The sequence below is a fragment of the Corvus cornix genome, chromosome 18, assembly GCF_000738735.6.
Source record: "Corvus cornix cornix isolate S_Up_H32 chromosome 18, ASM73873v5, whole genome shotgun sequence".
NCBI lineage: Eukaryota > Metazoa > Chordata > Aves > Passeriformes > Corvidae > Corvus > Corvus cornix.
In genome coordinates this window covers 3,542,131-3,565,240 of record NC_046347.1, presented here as the reverse complement: position 1 = coordinate 3,565,240, position 23,110 = coordinate 3,542,131, and the positions used below count along the sequence as shown (strand labels likewise).

General features: G+C 52.0%; 1 protein-coding gene across 4 annotated transcripts in view; it reads right to left on the bottom strand.

The window, feature by feature from the left end:
- SEPTIN9 (septin 9) overlaps positions 1 to 23,110 on the bottom strand; it is a 134,095-nt gene that overhangs the window by 93,500 nt on the left and 17,485 nt on the right. For 2 of the 4 annotated variants that reach the window (XM_039562214.1, XM_039562216.1), the window contains exon 2: positions 12,979 to 13,035. In XM_039562214.1, the coding sequence (XP_039418148.1) occupies positions 12,979 to 13,035 (57 nt within the window). Of the gene's footprint in view, positions 1 to 1,551; positions 1,627 to 2,019; positions 3,041 to 12,978; positions 13,036 to 23,110 lie in introns of those variants that run through there. The other 2 variants (XM_039562218.1, XM_039562215.1) reach the window with 2 other exon arrangements.

The window sequence follows — 23,110 nt, the reverse complement described above, 5'->3', positions numbered from 1 at the left end:
CATCTATTTCCCCACCCCACACTTCATGCCAGAGTCACGTATCATAAATGCCGCTAAGATGGTCTGCACATTCCCAAGGTCCCACACGACGTTTGAGCGAGGGCAGAGCGGCTGTGTTCATCATCCTGGCAACCTCCTTGGGAAGGCACACACCACTCTTTGTACACCTGGCCCAGGTCATCAGGCACAGCCACATGCCCTCCCTGCATCCCTGCCCACGGCTCAGCCACATCTGAGCCACCCATGGAAAGCCAGTTCCTGGTCAGTGGAACACGTAGGCACTTGGACATGGTTTTGTAAATGCTGCTCCTGCTCCAGGGCATTAGCAAGAGCTCCTGCATCTTCACACAATGGCATTCACTCCTCTGGGGCCTTCCTGCCCGCAGGGTCCCTGGGTGCTGCACGCCCTGGGAGCAGTGACAGCCAGCCCAGGCACCAGGGCTCTGTGCTCCTCGCACCATGTGCAGCCTGAGGGCTGAGAGAACCCCACCTTTCGTGCTCATTCAGAACAAAAAGCCCTGGATCACATCACTAGGGAGTCACCTTTCTCCCCAGTGACCCTTCGCAGAACTGCCCAGCACCTCTGTGAGGAGGACCCAGCACTGCACCAAGGATGGGACCAAACCCCCCCTTGTCACCCCCTTCTCTCCCACATGTCCCTGCCCAGCGGCACAGGCTCTCCAGCCCAAAGCCCCGGGCTGCTGAAACGCCCACCAGGCTCTGAGTTACAAGCAGTTCTCAGGAATGCTTTGAAGTGGCTCAGACCAGAGGAGAAAGCACAAGCAAGAGAGATGGACAGAGGGATGAGAAGGTGCCACCCGCACTCTGAAGAGGTGGTGTGGGGTAGACGATGTTCCTGCAGGTAAATCCTTATCCAGGGGCACCGGGTGCTCTCAGCACATCCCTGGACGGGGCACGGTGGGTCTGGAACAGGCCAGCCATGGGAGCAGCCTTCCCGGGCCACAGCTTCGCTCCACCCTGGCTTGAGCGCTTCCTCTCGTCCCTGTGGTTTCCCTCCCAGCGCCGATGCCCAGCGGCCGGCTGGGAACGCCCAGGACAAGGGCCTGGTGCCCGAGGAGGGTGAGCTGAGCTGTGCTGTGGGGTGGGTGGGAGGAGGGAGACCCACCAGAGCTGCCAGTTTGGGCACAGACAGCCCCTCCCTCGGTGTCCCTGTCTCATCCTGCTCACCCTGCTCACGCACACAGAGGGAGAGCCCCTGGGTGACACCACGCAGCCCATCCCAGCAGCTCCAGGGACCTGGGAGCAGTTCTTGGAACCACTCAGACATGCACCACTGGGCGGGAATTGCGGGGAAACTGGGGAATTAAATGGAGTTATTCATTCCTCTGCCTACCCCCCCCACGCACGGGCAGCAAGGTGAAGCCCACGGCGCTGCTCCAGCATAAAGCAAGGACCAGCCATGGAACACGCAGGCAGCTCCTGCCCAGCCAGGCAGGATGGGAGGGCAAAAACCCAAGGAAGATACTTTGGCAAGCAGGAGAAGCTCCACCACAACACAACACACAGGCACACGCACACCCAGGAGCCAACCTTCAGAGCAGAACCGCGTCTCCATGCCAAGAGCTCGGCTGTTTTCCTCCCTCTCCCCGGCTCGCAGCTCTGAGCTAACAGGCTCAGCATTCATCCCCCCGCGCCGTGCGGCACATGGGAGCGGAGGGGGGGGAGAGAGGGACTCAAATGAAATACAGACCTAGAAAGCAGTTTCTTTTTCCCCCCTGCTTTCCCCTTTCCCTCCTCCTCCTCCCCCCCCCCCCCCCGCCTTCTGCTGGAATCACCGTCTGTCTCGAGGGCTCAGGAGGATGGAAAAAAAAAAAAAATAGAAAAAAAAATGCAGAAGGGAAGCATTGCAAAAAAAAAAAAAAAAAAAAAGGAAATAAATAAAGGAATCGGCTGAAATCCACCCGGAGCGGGGCTATTCCTCTTCTCAAAGTACAGAAGCTGCTGGAAAGGTAGGAGGGCAGGGGCAGAGTATAACATATTAAAAGATCAATAGCCTACCTGAAATCCGGTCCCTCTCCATTACTACGGGATATATTTAGCATCCGCGTGTCACGGCCGTCCCTTTTTTCGGTGGCGTCCCCTTCTTTCCCCCACTCTCCCTCCCTCCTTGCCTTGCCTCCTCCTCCTCCTCTTCCAAAAAAAGCTCTTTGTCTGGTCTAATTTCTTCAATCTGTTGCAATCATGAATGCATCCAAATTACCACATTTCCATGTGCTGATCATATGTTTGTGCTCCAAACTGAAGTAGCTTTGTCTCTTTGAAATGAGAAAGAAGAGCAAGAGAGAAAGAGAAAGGAGGAAGAAGAAAGGAGAAGGGGGTACATGACCCGAAAAATCCTGTAACTCCCTGAAATACTCCACCAGGCGCAGGAAAACTGGAAATCCCGAGTCCTCTGTAAAAGTCTTAAAGCTACAGCGTGCGAGTGTCCAGGGGAACGCTCCAGCCTCCACAGCTCCCTCTTAATATCCACCAGGAGATGCTTAAGGAACTTGGCTCCTCACAATAACAGAGCGAACAACTCATCCAGCTTCTCAAATCTCTCCCCACTTCCCCAGCCTTATTTTCCTGCTATTTCCTCTATCCCCTCCTCCTTCCTTGGCTCCAGCATTTTAAAAGAGCGCAGATCCTGCACGCTCCCCCCTCTTCTGCCAGGTCTGAAGTTTCGATTCATGCATAAACTATTCGGCTGATGAAGGCTGACTTCATTCCAAGCACAGCATCATGGGCGGCTGCTGCTGCTGCTGCTGCTGCTACCAGGCGGGACCCGAGCGCGGCATTCCCTGGTTCTGGGCAGCCCCTCGGGGGCTTCCTCGCCGGCCCTGGCACCGAGCCCCCGCTTCTCCCTCCTCCCCACGGCACGGCAGAGAGCAGCAGGATATCGGAGCCTGCCAGAAGCGGTAGAGAAAGTCTTTGCCCCGGGCAGGAGCTCTCGGTGTTGTCCCCGGTGCCGCGGCGGGGTTGAGGTGGGGTTTGAGAGCAGTTTTCCTTCCCTGTGATGCCCGGGCAGGGCACGGGGGAGCAGAGGCAGTGGAGGAGCCCTGCAGAGCCTGGTGCCCGATGCTCCTCTGCCCGGCGGGATGGAGGGATGGATGTGTGGCTGCAGAGATGGGCTGGCCCACACGGAAACTTCCACTTGGCCGCCGGCCCGGGCAGGCAGCGAGGACACGGCGTTAGCACCTTCCAACGGGGGCTGCCCAGTGCCCAAACACTCTGCACGGCCCTCCCGAGCCATCCGACACTGATTCCTATTGATAATCCCCCAGCTGGATGCAAGGACACATCCTCCATCCCCGGAGCTGGCAAAAAAGCATTCAACCCCCATCCCAAGGCAATGCTGGGAGGGGAGGCACAGCCGTTCCACAGGCCAGGTGTGCTGACAGGACCCTTGTGTGATCAGCATGGTCCACGTGACATTTTTTTGCCCCCAAAATGCTCACAAGTTCACATGGAAAAACCCAACTGTGATGTCTGTGACACAGCCTGGCACTGCTCTCATGCCATGGGCAGAAGGAGAGGTCGTTGCCCAGCTGGATGAAGGGCAGGAAAGACTCCAGGATTAGAGGCACTGCTGAAACCTTTGCACAGCCTGGGCCTACATCATATCACTTTTTAATATTGAGGGTCAGCAGCTGATGGAGCACCAGCATCCCCAAATCAGAGGGAGGACCACAGCCAGCACCCAGCTGTGGGGTCAGCAACAGCAGCAACCCCTGCACATCCCAGCAGGCAGCAGGGAGCTGGTGGAAGGCAGCCCCAAGAGAGCCCAGTCCTTCGGGAAGTTTCTCCCTAATGTCTCTCTCTCCCCCAGCGTGTTATTCCCCGGGCAGGGAAGTTGAGATTCCTTCCCAAAATTCTGCTCATTCACTGTTTGCTAGCAAAGCTCTGCATGTTCCTGCTGCCAGGGCCCAAGGCGTTGGAGGGGACAATGAGCAATGTTTTCCCATTGACAGGCTCAAACCACGTTTCCTGCCCGAGACCACAGAGGTGCTGGACACAAAGCAAGGACACGGGGGAGCTGCACAGCCCCACGGAGCACAAACCCCACTGCACTGCCTCCACCAAGCAGCCTCGGTGCCAGGCTCCTGAGGCTGAAGAGGAAGGGAAAAACCCCGGGGAAGTGTGGAGAAAGGAAGAAGGTGAATGGAGAGGAAGAAGGGATGGGGGCAGCGCGCATTTTAGCCTCCAGACTTTAACCCATCAAGACCCAGGTGGCTAGGAAGGATAAAGTAAAGGCACCGTTCCTTGCAGGGCAGATCACCAGGAGGCACTCCGGGAAGTGAAACCAAACTGTGGCTGATGCAGTGGAACTTGAAATGCATAAAAACCTCCAGGTAGCTGCTTTCGTTCAGGCCTGAAGTACTCATGCAAATTTTAATGGATTCACTTTAAAGGTGCAGCCGCCGGAAGCAGTGCTCACAAAGTGCTAACAGGCAGATAATGGGGTGCCTGTGATTGAGACAGGGGTACCCTGTGCTGCTGATGTCAACATCGGGGTTTGCTCCCTTCACAGGTGTGGTTCCAGTGGCCCTCACGTTCCAGGGCTGAGGATTCCCCATTTTTCTTAGTTTTTGAGAAGCTCCTCACATGCCTGTTCAAATGGGTGGTCAGCAGTCTGTGCACTGTACAAGTCTATTATAAAGACAATATATATTCCATTTTCTAGTAGTACTGCTAAAGGGTGGGGGCAAGTCAAGCACACCCAGATTTTAGGAAGAGGACAGAGAACTCTCTCCCCAGGGCTGCCTTCTTGGGATTCAAACCCCCTAGGGCTGACTTTTGGGAAAGCCACAAGGAGACGGAAGAGGCAGGAGCGACTTTAAGGAAACCACTACCGTCTGCTGTAAAACCAACCCCAATTTCCATTTGCAAACAATGATCTGACACAAAACAGGAGCCCTGCTGTGCTGCCATCCCCTGCTCGAGGGGCTGCCACAGGGTGCACACGCTTTCCCTCACAGGTTTGGACATCGGCAGCCAGCAGGAAGCACTGCCAGGTGCAGAGAAAGCAAGGAAGGAAACCACAAAGAAGAAAGCCAACCGAGCCCTGCTCCAGGCTCAGCTTGAGCCTTCTCTCTCACACACCTCTGCGAGGCTCACCCAGCAACACCCCAGCCCTTTGCCAAGCCAGAACCTGCTCGTTGTGCATGAACAGAGATAAGCAGGGACTGTGGCCATGGCACAGAGCCCAGGGCAGCAGCGGGCAGCCAGGAGGGGGTTTAGGGCTATTGACTCTGTCACCAGCCACAGCAGTGGGACAGACGCTTGCAGGTATCCAGGTAGGTCTTATTTGCCATTCCTTGTCTGCCTCTCCAGTTCTATGCTGGGATTATGTTCCTGGGGCATTTCATCTGACAGAAGAGCTGTTTTCTTTCCTGCCCAGTACAGTGCACAGCTGACCACTTCCACCAGGGTTTTAGCACATCTGCCAGGTATCACCTCATAGCCCCAGCCCTGAGCTGGAGAGGATGAATGCTGCAAGTCCATTCAGGGGTCAGAGGTCCAGGCTGCACTGGCAAAGGTGCAGGAAGCAGCTAAAACCTCCAGGACCTGGAGAGGCAGGAGAAATGGGGATTCAACTGGTTCTTTCAAAAGCTGTGTCAGCTATCTGCAGCACTGGATATCTGGGAGGAGAGCGTAGAGGGGGGACAGTGTGGCAGAGCAGAGCATTCCTAAATCACATTATGTTTAGTGAAGCATTTTCACATGAGGAAATACAGGTCCAAACTCAATCAAGTGTTACCCCATTACATTCCCTCTATGCCTTTTACCCCCAGGCTGGACCCAGCCAGCAATGAGAGTATCTGAGCCTCCATGGACTGTTTGCTCCAAAAACCTTTCTTTTACATTTATATGAGCCTTAACAATGGGGAAGAAAGAAAATATTGACTAAAACTGTCCCTTTCATTTGGAAAAAAATTAAAACCAAAGCAAGAAGATCCTCCTCTTTCTGAGGGAGGTACTCACACTCTCAATGCTGCTGCCCTGCTCTTCACCAGGTGTTTCTTTGCCTCCATCCCCCTCTTCCAGCTGGGCAGACAAGGAGCTGCCCTGCCCTGGGCTGCAGCTCTCAGCTGCTCCACATGCACTGCCAAGCACTATTTTGCCACTCCCTGGCTATTTCTTATGAAAACCTGTGTTTGTTCAACACAGGGGAACACAAATCACTCAGATCCTCCTGAGTTACTACCTTTCCTAAGCCAGAGACCTCGCCCAGGACACAAAGCTCATCACCACGCAGAGCTGGGGTGGCAGTGGCAGCAGGCGATGGCTGTGGCAGCAGCAGCACCACACGGCCCCTCCTGCCCCAGTCCCACACAGCCCCCTGAGATGATGCCCACCGTGGAGGGGACTTTGCTTTAAGGACAGTCCCTGTTAGAGCTCTCCTCTGTGCTGGCTCAGCCTGAAAGCCCCAAACTGCTGGAAATCCCTTGCTCCTCCCCAGGCTCTCTGCTCACTCTTTCACACTCCTGTGCTGAAGAATTAACAGCAGCTGGCAGGGCAGAGCGAGAGGCAAGGCAGGACTGGACACTGCTCACCCTCCTGGGAGAGCATTCCTCTCCCCTCTCTCTGCTGCACCTGATGCCAGGCTCTATTGAAAGGGCTCTCAAGGCTTCCTCCAGAGATGTCTGGTGCTGAGGTGAGAAATAACCTTGCTCAAGGACTGCTGCTCCTGTTCTGGAGGAGCCACACTGCACTTCTACATTCCCTTTCCTCGGGGGAACCCTGCGGACCTTGTCAGCACTCATCAACAAATCCATATCACGCTCCAACGTGGAAAATTTTTATTTTAAAACACAGTCAGCAGCTCAGGCCCCCAAACATCACAGAGCATTCAAGCCCTGGTCGTTCCTGAACCACTGATTTATATTTTGCTGTCTCTGGTTTCCTCACAGCAGAGCGCACAGAGCCAGGTGCTGTGGGGAAAGCATCGAGATCTACCTCCTCACCTCCGATGTTCAGGAGCCTTTGGGGACTCAGTGAGATTATACACAAGACTGGAGATGAATCAGAGGTGCTCTAAGGGAGCAGGACAAGCAGCCAGTGCTCAGCACATCCCCTCAGCAGCAAAGTGCCCAGGGCACCCAGTATCACCCCAGGATTTCTCAGCTGTGTGCTCAGGCCCCTACGCTCCCTCACTCCCTGTGAGTAACACACAGCTCTGCTGGGAGCACACGGGAGCCCCACAGGACTCTGCCAGGCAGCTCAGAGTCCACGTGCCAGCATTACACAAGGCCCCTGTGTGTGTCCATGCAGGAATCAGGCACCTGAGCTGGGAGCAGCCTTACTGCTTTAACTTCTTACTGCCCGGAGCTGGGATCACCTGCAGAGCTCTGCCTGCAGAAGGGACTCTCCAGGCTGGCTGGTGACCAAGCTGCACCCTCTGCTGCTTTGCCCTCGCGAGGAGAAAGGCCATGTGTGATGAAGGGGACACGTGTCAAGCGAGGGTTTGTCCCCAGGGAGCCCGAGGGGAGCGGGTGGTGCACGGGGACACTGTGGCAGGAGAGCTGCACAGCTGGGGTGGCTGGTTTGGTGCTTTGGACAAAGGGGAATAGAGGCTGCCCGAAGAAATTCATATGACCTCATCTAAGGCCACATCCAGAGCGATGAGGCTGCAACCACAGGCTCCTGTTAACCCCTGAGCTGCTCCACCGCAGTGAAGGCACGTCTGTGCTACCAACACAGGATCACAGAGTCATTGGGGTTGGAAAAGAACTCCAAGAGTTCATCGAGTCCAACCATTAGCTCAGCACTGCCGTGCTCACCACCAAACCATGTCCTTGAGTGCCACACCCACACAACTTTTGAACACTTCCAGGGATGGTGATTCCACAGTTCCTTGGGCAGCCTGTTCCAGTGCCTGACCACCCCTCCTGTGAATAAATGTTTCCCAATATCCAATCTAAACCACTCCTGGTGCAACTTGAGGATGTTTCACCACACACCAGGGAGGTGACATCACACTGCATGCTGTGCAGCCCCCCAGCTTCCAGCTGGACCCTAAGTGCTGTACTCCCAGCCTGGATCCCAGGATGCCAGCGGGAAGCTGCAGACAGATGCAGGACAAGCTTGAAGGACCAAGGTTTACAGGAGCTTCCCAAGCTCGGTTTGCTCAGAGGCCACGCTGACACGTGGAGGGCTGTGCTGTGAGTGACAGTGCCCACATCTGAGCTGCAGATGTGTGACAGTTCTGACAGCTCTCCCCTGAGGAAAAGCCCCTCACACACTTAATGGTTTCCATAGCACTCTGAACTCGCTTATGTAACAGCCATCATGCACGCTCCAGCGGGGAGCCCCCGGCTCCTGACATTCCTCTTGTTTATCTCCGCTGTTCTGGTTAACCCACAGCCTCACAGAAACCACTTTCCAGACCTGTCCTCTTACAGACTCCAGGCACAAAGAGAGGAGATGGTCCTCAGGGCGAGGTACTAAGTCAAGAGATGGAAACAGCAAGATCTGTTGTCGTACCTACGGTGAATTTGGAGCGTCCCAAATTAGGGAACGCTGCTGAAATCCTGCTGTCCTTGTTAAAGCGATGATGCCAATTTAAACTCTGCCCACAGCTATGGGTGTTCAGCTCTGCCACCCACCTGGCCTCGCATCTTTCCATTTCAGTGCCCATGGGGAAGGATCCCCGGACTCACAGGCAGTGCTCAAGGCACAGCTTTCAGGTTCTCTGCTGCTCCATTTTCCCCAGTTATGAAATAGGAACATCCATAACTGTTAGAGGGAAAATGCAAGGCTTGATCAGGGAAAAACCAAGTAAGCCAAGAATTATCTGCGCCAGTCTTGTTGAAATTTTCATGTAAGACTGTAATATTTTTATTTTTATTAATCCCAGGTACCAGAGCCCTCCCGGGTGCCCTGGACAGTGTGGCAGTGAAGTGACAGTGGGGTTAGTGGGGTCCTAGAGCTTATGCCCTGAGCAGAAGCTCACAGGCTCAAACCACAACCACCACCTCACTCCTCCTGCATCTCCACCTCACACTGGCCCACCCACTGTGGCTTCTGGCCCATCTACCACCATCAACATAATGGGTGACCAAGGGACTTGAGCTGATACAAACAACATCTGGGTGGGAGTCCCCCCACTTTCTACCCAAGAGAAGCATTTAGACAGCACGAGACAAGCTGTCCCTGCAAAGGTCCCAGTGAGTGCCCCTTTCTAGCACAACCCAGGGAGCTGGCCTTGACTTCCTGCCTCTCCAAATTATGCCCTGCATTTCCAAAAAGCGCCGAGACAAGTTGTGGCTGATCCTCAGCCAGCTGCTGACGAGGCAGAAGTGGGACCGCTGTGCTCTCGCTTTTTGGATGGAAAAGCCCTGCCTGCCCTGGCAGGCTGCCCCTACTCCAGGCAGCCTCACAGCCACACAAAGGCTGAAACAGGAAAGCTGAGGCACCTGCTCCCCTCCCACCCCTTTGGGACCTCTCGTGAACAAAGCACCTGAGCCACAAATAGCACTGGGCCGGAGCAGTGCTGCTGAAACACAGCTGGAAGGCATCGTCCTCCCTGCGCTCACCTACACAGGAAAAACGTGCTGTTTCAGCTAAATCAGTAAACTCTGCCTTCTCATGGACCCTCTCCTTGTGTTACCCTTGCCAGGGAAGTTCCTTCCTCTTTAGCAAAAACTGAGTTGTAGGCTGGAAACAAATCAAAGCACAGAGCACAGCTGGCTGCCCGAGAGGAACACGATCCCGGTTCCTTCCACTCCAACTGCTCTGGGCTGTTTTCTGGCTGAGCTGTGAACACACCACTGCTCCACATGGCAAATGTCAGCAAATATTTCCCTCCTTCAAATTCGTCAGGTACAGTTGTAGGAAAATGAAGTGGGCGTAACTTCCCTGAGATGCCATTCCTGACTCGTGCAGTCAACACGCTGGAGGTGTGGGACACCATCCAGAGGGACCTGGACAGGCTGGAGAGATGGGCCCAGGTGACCCTCAGGAAGTTCAGCAGGGCCAAGGGCAGCGTCCTGAACCTGGGTCAGGGCAATCCCAAGCACAGGCTGGGCAGAGAAAGGATCAAGACTATTCCTGGGAAGAACTGGGGGTATTGGTTGATGAGAAGCTCCACATGACCCAGCAATGTGTGCTGCTGGCCCAGAAAGCCAAACGTGTCCTGGGCTGCAGTGCAAGAATTGTGAGCAGCAGGTCGAGGGAGGGGATTCTGCCCCTCTATCCACTCTCTTGAGACCCCCTCCTGCAGAGCTGCCTCCAGCTCTGGGGCCATCAACACCAGAAGGATGTGAAGTGCAGGAGAGAGTCCAGAGGAGGCCATGGAGATTCTCCAAGGGCTGGAGCCCCTCTGCTCTGGAGCCAGGCTGGGAGAGCTGGGGGTGTTCACCTGGAGAGGAGAAGGCTCCAGGGAGACCTCAGAGCCTCTTCCAGTGCATGAAGGGGCTCCAGGAGAGCTGGGGAGGGAACTTCTGAGTCCCACCCCAGGGGTTTACCTGGGACTACACAGCAGGTTTGTCCAAAACCAATCCCACAGCCCCAAAGCCCTGGAACTGCTGCTCACCGAGCACTGTTGCATTCCTGTGCCACACAACCACTTCCAGAGGGACAAGAAAATTTGAGACACAGAATGAAGTTTCCAAAAGAGGTCAGCACCAGTTCTGCAGGCGCCTACCCTCACTGCACAGCCCAAGGCAACATGGGGAGCCTGCCTGTGGAGCTCTCTGGATCCCAAGAGTTGGTGGCTGTGGAAACACACGTCACCCCTTGCTTTGTTTAGGGTGGCAAAGAGCCCGAAGCAACCGAGCCCCTTCTGCAATGCTTCACTTGCAACCACTGCTCACTCATCCCAACCCCAATTTATCTTTTACAGGAATAAAAGCTTCTGGGTGCAAGGCCAGATGTGCAGAGGGGAAAGTTTGGACCTGAAACAAGGGGAAATTGAGCTGCAGTTATATGGAGTCATAAATATTTACTGCAATGTAAACTGAAGGACTGAACTACTCATTTGATTTTTTAACTGGAAAAAAAAAAAATTAAAATTTACAAGGTCTCTCACCAGAAAAGTAGAAAAGTGTATAATTAGAGTCTAAGGAAAACAAGCTTGAACAAATGTGCTGTGTCTGTCAGTGTGGATTCTCTACTCCCCAGCTCCCTCTGGAGCTGTACCAATTCCCCCTTCTGTCCTCGGACGTCTGTCCATGAGAACAGGCGGTGCCAGGGCTGAGGCAGCAGCTTTGTTTGTGCATATGCACAAGATAAACACGCTGCAGTTCAAAACTACCAGCTCTGCACTGGTGGCCGAGTTTTGAAGCATCAGCTTTAAAATGGAGACCAGTCCTTCCGGCCTCTTGCTGTTGTGAAGCTTTACCACTCACAGGACACCAAGACTCCCCAGTAATTATCACTCAATGCATTTTTGCTGCCACTCGACATCAGTTTGGGGTGCACTGGCCTACTCTGACCATAATTCCATCCTCCCACTGATGGTGGTGATGGTACAAGGCTGTGGAGCTCCAGATGCCAGCAGCAGGACAGTGTCACAGCGTGCCAGCCTCTGTCACCCTCATCTGTGCCACAAATACCTGTCCCTGTGCTGGTCACCAGTGCTAAGGAGGGCCAGGCAGGCAGTGTCCCAGCCCCCAGGGTGTTCCAGTGCACTTTCAACCAGACATCTGTGACTAATCCCCATCCCACACGTGCTGAGGGCTGCATCCAGCACAGCACTGAAGTCACTGCTCCAGGAAGGCATCCCCAGGGTGGCTTTCTGCTGCCACCCACGCCGAGGGAAAAGCTGAAACCCACTGTTTTGATAAGTACATCTGGGAGCTGAGACAGGATATGAGGGCTGAGAAGATGAATTGGAACAGCAAATCGAGCCCGGAGGGAACAACGGAGTGACAGAGAGACCAAGGGGACAGGAGAGGATAAAACCTGAACCGAGTGTGGGCAGAGCAGGGTGCTGAGGAGGTGAGTGGGGTTTTGGGGGGGGACAGGCAGCAGAGACAATGAGCAGCAGAGAAAATGAGGCAGCAATGGTGAGGTGAGGTCACCCAGGGTGGAACCAGGTGATCTTTAAGGCCCCTTCCAACCCAAACCGCTCTGGGATTCTGTGACCTCAGAGAAGGAAACACAAAGGAAGATTTCGGTGGCAACAAAGCACCTGGTAATGCAGAGTAATGTCTGGGATGTGCATGGCACCTGGACATGGAGAAGTGATGCTTCCCACAGGGGTTTGAACCAGGAAGCAGCACAGGCTCATCACAGGGGCTACCAGAAAGAAAAGCCCAGAGCTGGGCTGCCTCAGCTTCCCTTGGAGTACTTTAGATGAGAACAGTGACATTTTTTACTTGCAGACAACCACCAGGGACAGTCCCTGGGCAGCCCCAGCACGTGCCACACGCAAACAAACAGAGCCCATGGCCTCAGCTACTCACAAGCACTGGGAATTCCACTGCTGCTTTCCTGAGGCTGGGAAATACCTTTTTCAAGAAAAACAAACCCTCCCACCTGCTTCCTCCTGGATCAGAAGCCACTTCCAAAACATTAAGCTGCAATTAGGGCTGTAAATTTAGCCACAAGCACTTATAATCCATAAATCTGCACATCCAATAAAAAATAACAGCTAAGGAGAGTCCGAAAGAGCTACTAATGACTAAAGCTGGATTTCAACCACAAGCCACTCCTGCTTTCTGTTGCCCTGTGTTAGACCCCTTGAATTGGGTTGGGGCTTGCTAATTACTGTCTCTGGGCCCATTATACAGTGAGGAATGTTTTATATTCTCTTTCTTTTCATAGTTTTTGGGGGCTTTTAAAAAATACATATATACCCTGCTCTCCTTTTTCCGTGTACTGCTTTCTTTCTCCAGCTCTGCATTTGTCAGCAGCAAGCTTTGCCTTTCAAACCATGGCAGAACATGTGATTTCTGAGTTTCACCTCCTGCATTCCCTCTATTTTTTTTAATTGGATGAGGAGGTTTCAAAGAGAGAAATTCACACACTTACTCGGACTCGTCTGGTCGCTGAGCCTCCGAAGTCTCCCGCTGGAGGTCCGGGTGATTCCTAAAACAAGAAGAAGGTTTGAGTTAGGAGTCCACGTGAATATGGGGTGTGGAGTTACCTCCCTGCTGTCACTCTGCATCTGGCAAGGCACAGTTCTGTCGGGAATCCGCTCTGTGCAATCATCTCTGGGGTCCAAGGAGAGTCACACGTTATTTTAACCAAAAAACACCTGAGGAGAGACCTCCACCTTTCCCTGAAGATGTCAAACATTATTATTCAAACACACCAAACCCACAAATGCATTTAGGGTTTCCAGATACACCAGAGGGAACTTCTGAAATCATGACGTGGGACACTCATGTTCACCTCTCGCTCCAGGACAGTTTATCCTAGAGAGAAGTGCAGCATTTCCCGAGACAGACTTCCTCACTGGGAGAGGAGAGCACAGGAATTTAGGGATTTGCATGAGTCCTGCACTTACAGAGACAGCTGGTTGGATGGGCTGCACCCACATCCCGAGAACTCATCGTGTATGGGAACCCTGCTGTGGGGCCAGAGCAGCTGGAACAGGAGAGGCACCTCCACTCCCATACCCACCTCAGAGAGCCCTCAGGTGCCTGCCTGGCTCCCAGACTTCAGGCAAGCCAGTGGCACCTGCTGACTATGACAACACTTCTAACCCATCAGCAACTCAGTTAATTCCTCTGCCATCCCAGCTGCCTATTTGTAAAATGGTGATTGTCACTGCACTCGCTTCCCAGGAAGCTGAAAAACTCAGCAGGAACCTGAATTCCCCTTAAGAATTCCCTCTTTGACTTATTTAGTTAAAACATAGCCACATGAAACTGTATATGGATTTTTGCCTCAGTTTCTGGGTTTTCACCTCAGTAAAAGTGGCCCCAATAAATGCAGTGAACCAGCTCGGGTGGGATGCTATGTCCTGGAATCCTCCCAGATGTTATGATGCCCTGGTATGGACATTCCCAGAAGGTCTGGTAGCGCTCCAGGCTCTGGGAGGTCCTGCTGGAGGAGCAGGATGGTGTCCAGGATGGACACCAGCTCCAGAACATCTCAGGCACAAGAAGCTGGAGCTGCCAAGCCATGGAAGCTCCTCAGCTCATTACAAACCCTGCCTCAGCACACAAAAGCCTTGGGTCAGGATTTCTACCTGCAAACAGGCAAGAAACCCCCAGGATCTGGAGGTGGTGATGCTGTTCATTTATATTATTTCAACTTTCTTCTCACCGTCTACCAGATCTGTTGGACAGGAAGCAAAGGGACTAAAACAGCATCAATTTAAGATGCAGAACAGCCCTACATTGTGATTTGCAATGGAGTCACAACCTTACAAACCTTGTCAGCTAGGAGAGTGCATCATACAAGGAAAAAAAAAGATTTAAAAAGAAATATGTATATAAAAGGCAGGAAAACTTTCATACCAGTAAGCCCGGGGATAGAGGGAGGGAAGGGAAAAGAGCTGCCTGGCAGCTGGACATGGAAAAAGTGTCTCATGCTCAGAACCCTGTGCTTGTGTGTATATATTTATATATATCTATATATTCACGTGTGTGTTTGCTCCCTCCCTTTCCAACATAAAAAGCCTCTGTGCCTACAACGTGATGTGGCTGAACCACAGGGTTGCTCCTGGGGAAGGGCGACACAGGGAGAACCCACGGGCAGCACCACCCAGAGCCATCCCCCCCCTCGGCTCTGCCCCCAAAGAGCCAAAAATAGAGCCAGGACTGTCCACCCACACACAGAAACACCCAGCCTGTCTGCTCGAGAGCTTTACCTGCATTGCAACGGGGCAGATTGATGCTACCCCCATCACCCAGCCTCACTTTCCATCACTGACAGCAGGACAAAGGCTGAAGCTTCTGGGAACTTGTGCATTATAACCAGCATTTTAAATTTTAAACATATTTCTGCTATTAAACCCAGTCCCTGAATCTTTTTCTTAATGATTTTCTCCTCTCTGAATGTCTACTGCTTCTCTGGATGCTAGCAAGAATGAAAAGCTGTATCTCCCCTGCTGAACAGATTTTTGAGCAGCACTTCTTGAGCCAGGCTGCAAGAGCAGCCACATCCCAGCTCTGCCCCATGCAGAGAGACAACACCTCCACGTTCCCTCCGTGCAGGCAAGGTGCAGTGTTGAAATCCAGCCTTTAGAATTGCTCAAAAACCAGAGAAAATCATCCCTGATGGGTGGCAGGCTGAGGAATGCAGATATGCAGCCATGCTGAGCTGGTTAGAACAGCCTTTCATGTTCAAAGCCTTCATTCAGTCTGCGGCGAGGCAGGACGGAAGCTGAACGAGGAGCTTACAAGCTTGGACAGGATTCCATATAGGAAATAGGCTTTATTCCCTCCAGTGGAAAAACACACACAGGACTTGGAGCATCCAGCACAGCCACCCGAGCATCCATGCCCTGGCTGAGCCTGTGGCTTTCATGCAAACCTTTCTGAGGATTTGTTTACGTGCCCTGTCTCCTAGGTTTTCTCTGGGGAGATGGAATTGCCATTCACACCCTTTTTTCCAAAGGGGTGGTCAAGCTGAGTTGACTTGCTCTGTGTTGGAGGCAGCACTAGGAGGAGGTTTTTCTGACAGCTGTTGTTTCACTGCCTGTTAACAACATTAATAATACATAATAATGTTGTTAATCCCCTCTCAGCCAAAGGGAAAATGAGCAGCAAATACGAAATTCACCCAGGCAGCCCAATACCTTAGGAGAGAATCTAGAAAGAGGAGGGAGAGCTGCAGAGTCCTAGCCAAGCTTGCTATCTGGGATGCCCCACTGCTCCTCCACTGAGGGAGGATCCAGACACAGTCCTGGAAAGCAGATAAACAGCAGGGAAAGCTGGCAGCCTGGCAAGGCAAGGAGAGAAGATCTGGCAAAAAATTAAAATAAATAATGGGAAAGCAACAGCTAAAAATATGCTGCTGCCATGAACACACTGCCAGGAAGCCGGCGGAGTGGGCAGGACAAGAGAGCATCAGCTGCTGAGCGTGTTCTGGGGTTACCTCTATTTATAGCCTGGGAGCAGCAGTTTGAGCCCCACGTTTGAGCTGTGAGACGAAAATCAAACATTTCCACTGCAGACACAGTGTCTGTGAGCCTTCCCTCTCAATGCCGTTCAAACGCCCTCAAGCCATGCTGGAAATGCACTGGGCTAAGAACCATAATGCAATATGCTTTATTTAGCTGAAAGTGGGAATTCTTCCCCGTTTTCCCAGCAGAACGAATTCAGAACGGAAGAGTCCAGCAGTTAAAAAGCAGCCGGTCCAAGAGCGGCTCATTCAAGCCGGCGGATGTGCCTCAGCAGGACAAAGCCCTGCTCAGCCTCACCTTGGCTCACTCGCTGAGTAATAATTTTTCATGTTTTATAATCAATGACTAATTCCCTCCAGATCCACGGGCTGGGGCCATATGGCCCAGCAGAAAAGCAGCAGCACCCAAAACCTCTGGATTTCACTGGGGTGTCCTTCACAACTGACAAAGTCCAGAATCGCTCCTATGACCGTGTCAGTGCCAGGCTCACATTTAAATTGCTCCCTCCAGACAATATTGGACCAAGTTTTCTACCATTTCATGCTTCTTGCAGCTGCTGATGTAACACGGGATGGGTGTAAAGCATCCCAGTATTGAAACGGGAGCACCTTCTGGGTGCAGGGGATGCAGACAAGGGCAGGGCAGCAGGGGGATGGAATCCAGCTTGTATGGAGAAACATCCAGTGTGACTTTTCTGGCTGAATCTGAACCTAGAGCTAACCAGGGAACTGCCAGAGATGTTCAACTCCAAGTGAAGTCAACACATACATTCTCCAAAGCATGCCAGAGTTTTTGGAGGAAACACCCCAAACCTTCTGGATGCATAAAACAGTGATGAGAGAGCCCACGTGAGACTGATTTTCTCCTCACAGTAAGCCATCCACACTGCTACACTCACATGATGTAAAATTCAAAAGCACAAACGAGCAATTCCCATTATCAACAGAAACCACGCAGGGAGGACAAACAATGGAAGATGCAGCTCAGGAACTCGCTCTCTCTATGCCATCCAGTAAAAACAAAAAACAAACAAACAAAAGAACCCAAGCCAAACAAAGGTGGTGATGGAAAGGGATGGGCCAAACCCAGCAGGAGCCATCCCACACTGTGCTGGAGTCAGCAAAGCGGCACCAGCTCGTCCGAGCAGCCAGCGTGACCCTCGCTTCTGTTCCATGTATTTACTGCAGGGTCTGAGGTCGGAGAACGCAGCTTCCTTCTGCACCCAGCACAGCACAGCAGGGTGCCCAGACAGCACTGGAGATGTCTCCATCCAACAGCAGTTTCCTGCTCTGGACATATCCCCACTCCTGGCTTCCTGGGGCGTACAGCTCTGAACCAAACCATGGAGCCATCTCTGGAGCTCAGCTCCAGCGCTGGGCTGGTGGGGACTCCTCAGCAGAACAACTCTTCAGAGGGGTTACAGCACCCACACGCCACCAGCAGCTTCTAAAGCAAAGGCTGGCAGGGTTGACTCTCCCCAGGGCAGGACCTGCAGCCCCTGTGTGCTGTGCACACCCAGCCACCCCTTCCCCACCCCATCCTGCCCTCTGCCATCTCCTCAGGCCCTCCTGCTGTCAGCAAGGGAGGATAAAAAGGGCAGCAAGGATGTCACTTTGCCCTGCTCAGGTACCAGTGCAGACTGCTGGACAGGGTTTTCCACTCTTTGTTCATTGTGCAAGTCCACCTCAACACTCTTAGGGCCGCACAGGGTGTGAAATCTCTCTGCTGTATCCATGTCACAGGTGCCATCCAGAGAGTGGCAGGAGAACTGCCTTCACTGACAGCTCCATTTCACCCTGCTTCACACAGACAGGCTCTAAGAGCTCCAGGGATAAAGTGGCTGGAGAAGACCTCACCAGCAGCAAGGCCTGGAGCTACTAGCAGGAGGAAAACCCACACATGGGCTGATCCACACTGCACAGACGCTGCCTCTGTGGCTTCTCTGACGCTCCAGCTGCTGGAGGCTGGGTTGAAGAGCTTTAATGCTGACACAGGACATTGCCTTTGCAGGTAGAGACTGCACATGGAGGTGCCACTGGAGACAGCTGGGGACGCAGGGGCTCAGGGGAGCCAGGGGCTGAAAGGGAGGGACACCCGTGTGCAGATTAGCAAACTAGCAATTGCTCTGAGTCCAATGAATCACACAACTACAGCTTCTCTTCCATTAGCTTGAAATCCACTTGCAACATTAACCTCAAAAGGAATACAGTTAAAAAAAAAAAAAGGGAAAATATTCATGTTCATTTCCAGTACTAATCAGAAACATGCACTGAAGAATAAAAGACACTTTTCCAGATTCTGTGTAACAGAAACTCTTTACAAAGAAGCTGAACACAGCTAGGAAACAAAAAAACCAACCCAACAACAACTTCAACCCTAGTGCACGGTTTCATTGTGGATCAGATATCTCTGGCAGGAAACTGAGCTTTCACCAGGATGGAGGGATGCTGGTGGGATGGAGGGATGCTGTGGCCAAGGGGCACTGATGGCAAACTCAGGAGTGCTCCACTACCTTCTCCGACACAGCCCAGATGCACCAACAAGCTGTGTCCATGTCAAAGCTGAGCATAGACAGCCTAAAACACCACCAATTTCCCTCACGTGGGAGCTGGAGCCACACAGCCCTGCTCATCAGCACAGGGAGCCATGAGTTCACACTTAGAAAGAACCCAGCCCGAGGCTGGAGGTCGAATCACCCTCAAGGAAACCATAGGAAAATTGGCATTAGCAAGATGCCTCCATTCCTGCCACAACACTCCTGTTTTGGCAGGTGCCAAAGGCATTCTAAGACTAAAAAACTGTTCCAAAAGCTTGTGCTGGTGATAAGGGGCAGCAAGACTCAAGCCTCAGTGTTTGCAATGTTGGAAAGGCTTCCCCAAGGCCAGCAGTGGTCTGGCCACAGCTAAGGGCTTTGTTAGGTAGAAGGACCAGCGGTGGTAGGGGCTGACAGGGCACACAGCACTTCAACCTTGGCTCAAATTTAGGCTTTGATCCAAATTGTTAACTCAAATTAAACTGCAGTAATTCTCAGGAAATCAGTTGCTGCACCCACTAAGCTTAAGACTAGAAAATTGCCTTGGCTGACCCGCAAAACCCACAGCACACACTTTTATCTGGTCAACATGGATTCAAGCTCATGCTTGAACTAAGCCTTGGCTTTTTGGAGATGTTCAATCTCAGCATCAAGATTAAAACATTGGAGTGATCTCAAGCGCTTTGGCAAGTTGTTCAAGAGCTAAAATGGCCTTCAAACAATGCAGAGGCTTTTCCCCATGAGTTTATTCTGAGGTGAGTAAGCTCAGTCCTCAGATATTCACTTCATAGAAATGAAAAGATCATTTCACTACCCCTCGTGATCATCTGCTCTTTACTGACCACAAAATCCTCACAGCTGATACTCATTCAGAGATACGCTGGACAATCATGAAAGCACTAAAAAAAAATTAGCACAAGCAGTTTCTCATATGAAAAAAAGTGTGCTAGTCATCAGCTGTGATCCTGGTGGTTCCAGCAACCCGGGCGGGCAGCAGCGAAGGTGCCACATCACCACAGCAGATGACTGGTGCAGATGCACATTTGCAGCACCAGTGTCCACACAAATTGGAAGGGACTGCAAAAATGGGCCTTTTGTACGTGTGGTCAGCTCTGCTGGCTTAGGGGATTCTTGTACTTAGCAGCAGGAGGCAAGGGAAAAGGGTTTATGTAGGAATAGAAAACTGCTCTTGTGAAGCTCGACTGGTTGGGGATGGACCTGGTAACCACTGTCAAGTCTAAAATCCCTCTCAGTTCACTGTGATGTTAACCAGATTTCCAGAGAAGTCTTGTCCCTCTAAATTTACCCTGTTTTCACCACGCTCCTCACTCTCTCACATGCCTTATCTGTCAAAATCCAAGAGAGAGAGAAGCAGGACCCAAGAACGGGAATTCAGTGAACAGGTGCCTTGTGGCATTTGCACTAAATGAGAGGGGTTTGAGCTTGCAAAGCCATGGCAAGAGCAGCTTGGATCTGGTCCCATTTCTTCCTGCAGAACCTGTAGCATCCCAGCAGAGGTGGGAAGGAGGGAAGGCATCTGGACCCATCCAAGCTGCAGCCTTGCTCAAAGAAGGAAATAATCAAAGTCTTACATTAACCAGCTGCCACAAGAGCGCCAGCAAGCTAGAAACGTGTTAGTTAATTAACATTAATAACACAAAAGTCCCCAGGAGCCTGCATGGACAAGGGATAAGGCTCAGCACACAGAGCACTATGGAAACAAAGGAAAAACAAATAATTACCACTCTTCCTTTGCCCTCCAAAACCCCCCCAACATTTACAGCTTCCAGCCTCATGAGAGCACCTCGCTTTCTTGGGTTCATCTGGCAATGGCCATGGATTAGCTGGAGAAAACCATGGGCAGATTTGAAGGAGGGGAAAGGAATTTTAAAACTCCAGTGTGGTATTTCCATATGGATCAAATACTCCCGAGCCACCCCGCAGCTCTGCTCCCCACTCCCACAGGCCTGCAACGCTCTGGCTGTGACCACACAGGAGAAGTCGTGGTGCAAACATCCCAGCCCAGCATCTGGCTCTCTGCTGTGCTCCAGAACTATGTGCAGCTCCAGCACATGAAGCAGCAACATGGTACTTCAGATTAAAACCAAAAGAAAATTAAAAAGTCATCCTTACTTAGATCTTAAATCAATTTCTTGCCGTCTTCCTATAACCTCAATGCAATCCACATTTTTTTTCTCAGCCCCAGCATTTACTCAGTGACCGCTCTCTGCTTCCCTGCTCGTTTCACACACACACAGAACTCCCAAACTTGTGTTCCAGAGGGTCCCCCTGGCAACAAACACCACTGGATTTATCATGGGAGCCCTGCAAGCCTGGGGCTGCCATCGGGATGGAACACAGACCCCTACTGCTTGCCAGGCTCTGCAAGGCAAATGTTGATTTTTCCCAGAGAGGGGTGGGGGTGTACAAAGGAGAAAAGCCGAGAACAAAGAGGCGGCAGCGCAGTGGCTGAAGGGCAGCAGGCGACAAAGGGCAGGGGTTAAGAGCTCTCCTGAGCCTGGGTGACCCACAGGGTGACCCATCAGGGTCCTTGTCAGAGGTGTGCCAGCAGCTGGAGCAAACAGGACACCCAGAGCAGACCCAGACACTTTGGAATGCCCTGCTCTGGTGAGCACCTCCTCATCAGGGCTGGAGCAGATACAGGGTTTGAGACCAGTGTGTGACTCTGCAGGTGCTGCAAAGGGGAAAACTCAGCCAGGGATTTTCCTTAGGTGCAAAGCCAAGTCTCGCTCCAGACTTGGACAAAGTCTTGTCCTCTTCCTTCCTGCCCTACGAGAGATGCTCCACTGCAGCCAGGCAACATCTGGGTCAAGGAACCAGCACCAGGCAAAGGAGCAGCCAAGAGGACACGGTCACTAAATCCCTTCCTAGCCAGAAACTCAAGTGAATATTCATGGTCAAGATGCACAAACTGTCTGGCCATTCGATCGAGAGCAGGCAACCTTGGAAGAGCACCAAGATCAAGCAGACAATGGCCACTTTTCTCTCTACACAAATATATATATTCTCAATATACTTTAGGCTGCAAACTCTACCAGAGCCCTTCCACTTGAGCAGCCCCAGCGCAGCAGGCACACCCAGCACCACATACACACAGCTCACACAGAGATGAGTCTGGACTGCTTGGGCAGCTCCCCTGGGGTACTCTGATACTGCACAGAAATGCCTGAAAGTCAGAAAGCCCAAGCTCCGAGCTGTGGCTCAGAAACAATCTCCCTGCATAGCCCTACACAAAAAAATTAAGCTCAGAATGGCAGTTTCTCCCTTGGGATGTCACACATGCACATTTATCTTTGACCCCAATGCCAGCCACACCTTGATTCTCTGCCCCTGCCAGGCTGATCCTGCCCTGGGCAGATGCTGAGGACCAGCTCGGCCATGGGGCAAAGCCAGCTGCAAGCAGAGGAGTCAGGAACTGCTCAGCCACCATCAGGACTCCAACATGACTCTCTGCACGTAATTTTCCTCCTCCACATACTCTTCCCTGCCTGTAAAACGAGGTGTCAAACACTTCCCCTGGTCAGAAGAGCTGCAGGGATATATTATTTAATGTTTTTACATTTTAGCTGTACTTTAAAGAATGACTCAGACACTATCTATAGATTCCTGAGATAATGTCCGCTGTCCTTAAACGGGAGAGAAGGGAAATTACAATTTGAGGCTACAATGAAGCCCTGGCCTCATACAATTGAGGGTTTTCTCCTATTAATTCTACCTCAGAAGTAGCCAAGGCAACCCAGTTTCATAAACTAATAACATTCTTTGGTGTTTTTCCTTGTATCTTACAATTATATTTAATAGTGGCCGCAGCAGGGAAGTTGGAAGACAACTTCAGCCAAATTTAGGCCATATTTGAGTGCCTAATGCTGCAGATCAGCTTACACTGGAGTTTGCAGAAGTGCCTTTACAAACTGCAGCAGAATTCCATCTGGATCTTACAAGATGCTGCGCTTAGACTCTCAAGCCACTCGTGTAGTTGGTTTTGGGACCACGGTTGGTCTTTCTGTGGGTGTCTGACTTGGAGATGGAAGAGAGAGCTCTGTCTGTGAGGGGCCAGTCAACTCCATGATTAAATTTCTTGTGTGCTCCCCTTCTGCCCCACAGACTCTCTCTATAAACCCTTTAAAGGCATTTAATGAAGGGCCAGGTTCTCACAAATCCCCACGGTCCACGCTGTGCCCCAGAACCCATCAGAGACACCCAGCACAAAAGCACTAAGTTCATTTAAAAACAAGATGAAGAATCAATATGCAAGTGCCTGTATCTTATTGGGCTGTCCTTTAAAATCTTTGTAAGGGACAAGGGGCAGGCACTGATCTTTTATCTCTGGTGACCAGTGAGAGGACTCAAGGAAACAGCAAAAAAGCTGTGCCAGGGGACGCATAGGTTGGATGTTAGGAAAAGATTTTTCATCCAGTGGGTGGTGGGGCCCTGAACAGGCTCCCCAGGGCGGTGGTCATAGCCTCAACCCTGCCAGAATTCAAGAAGTGTTTGGAAAATGCTCTCAGGCACAGGGTGGGATTTGGGGACTG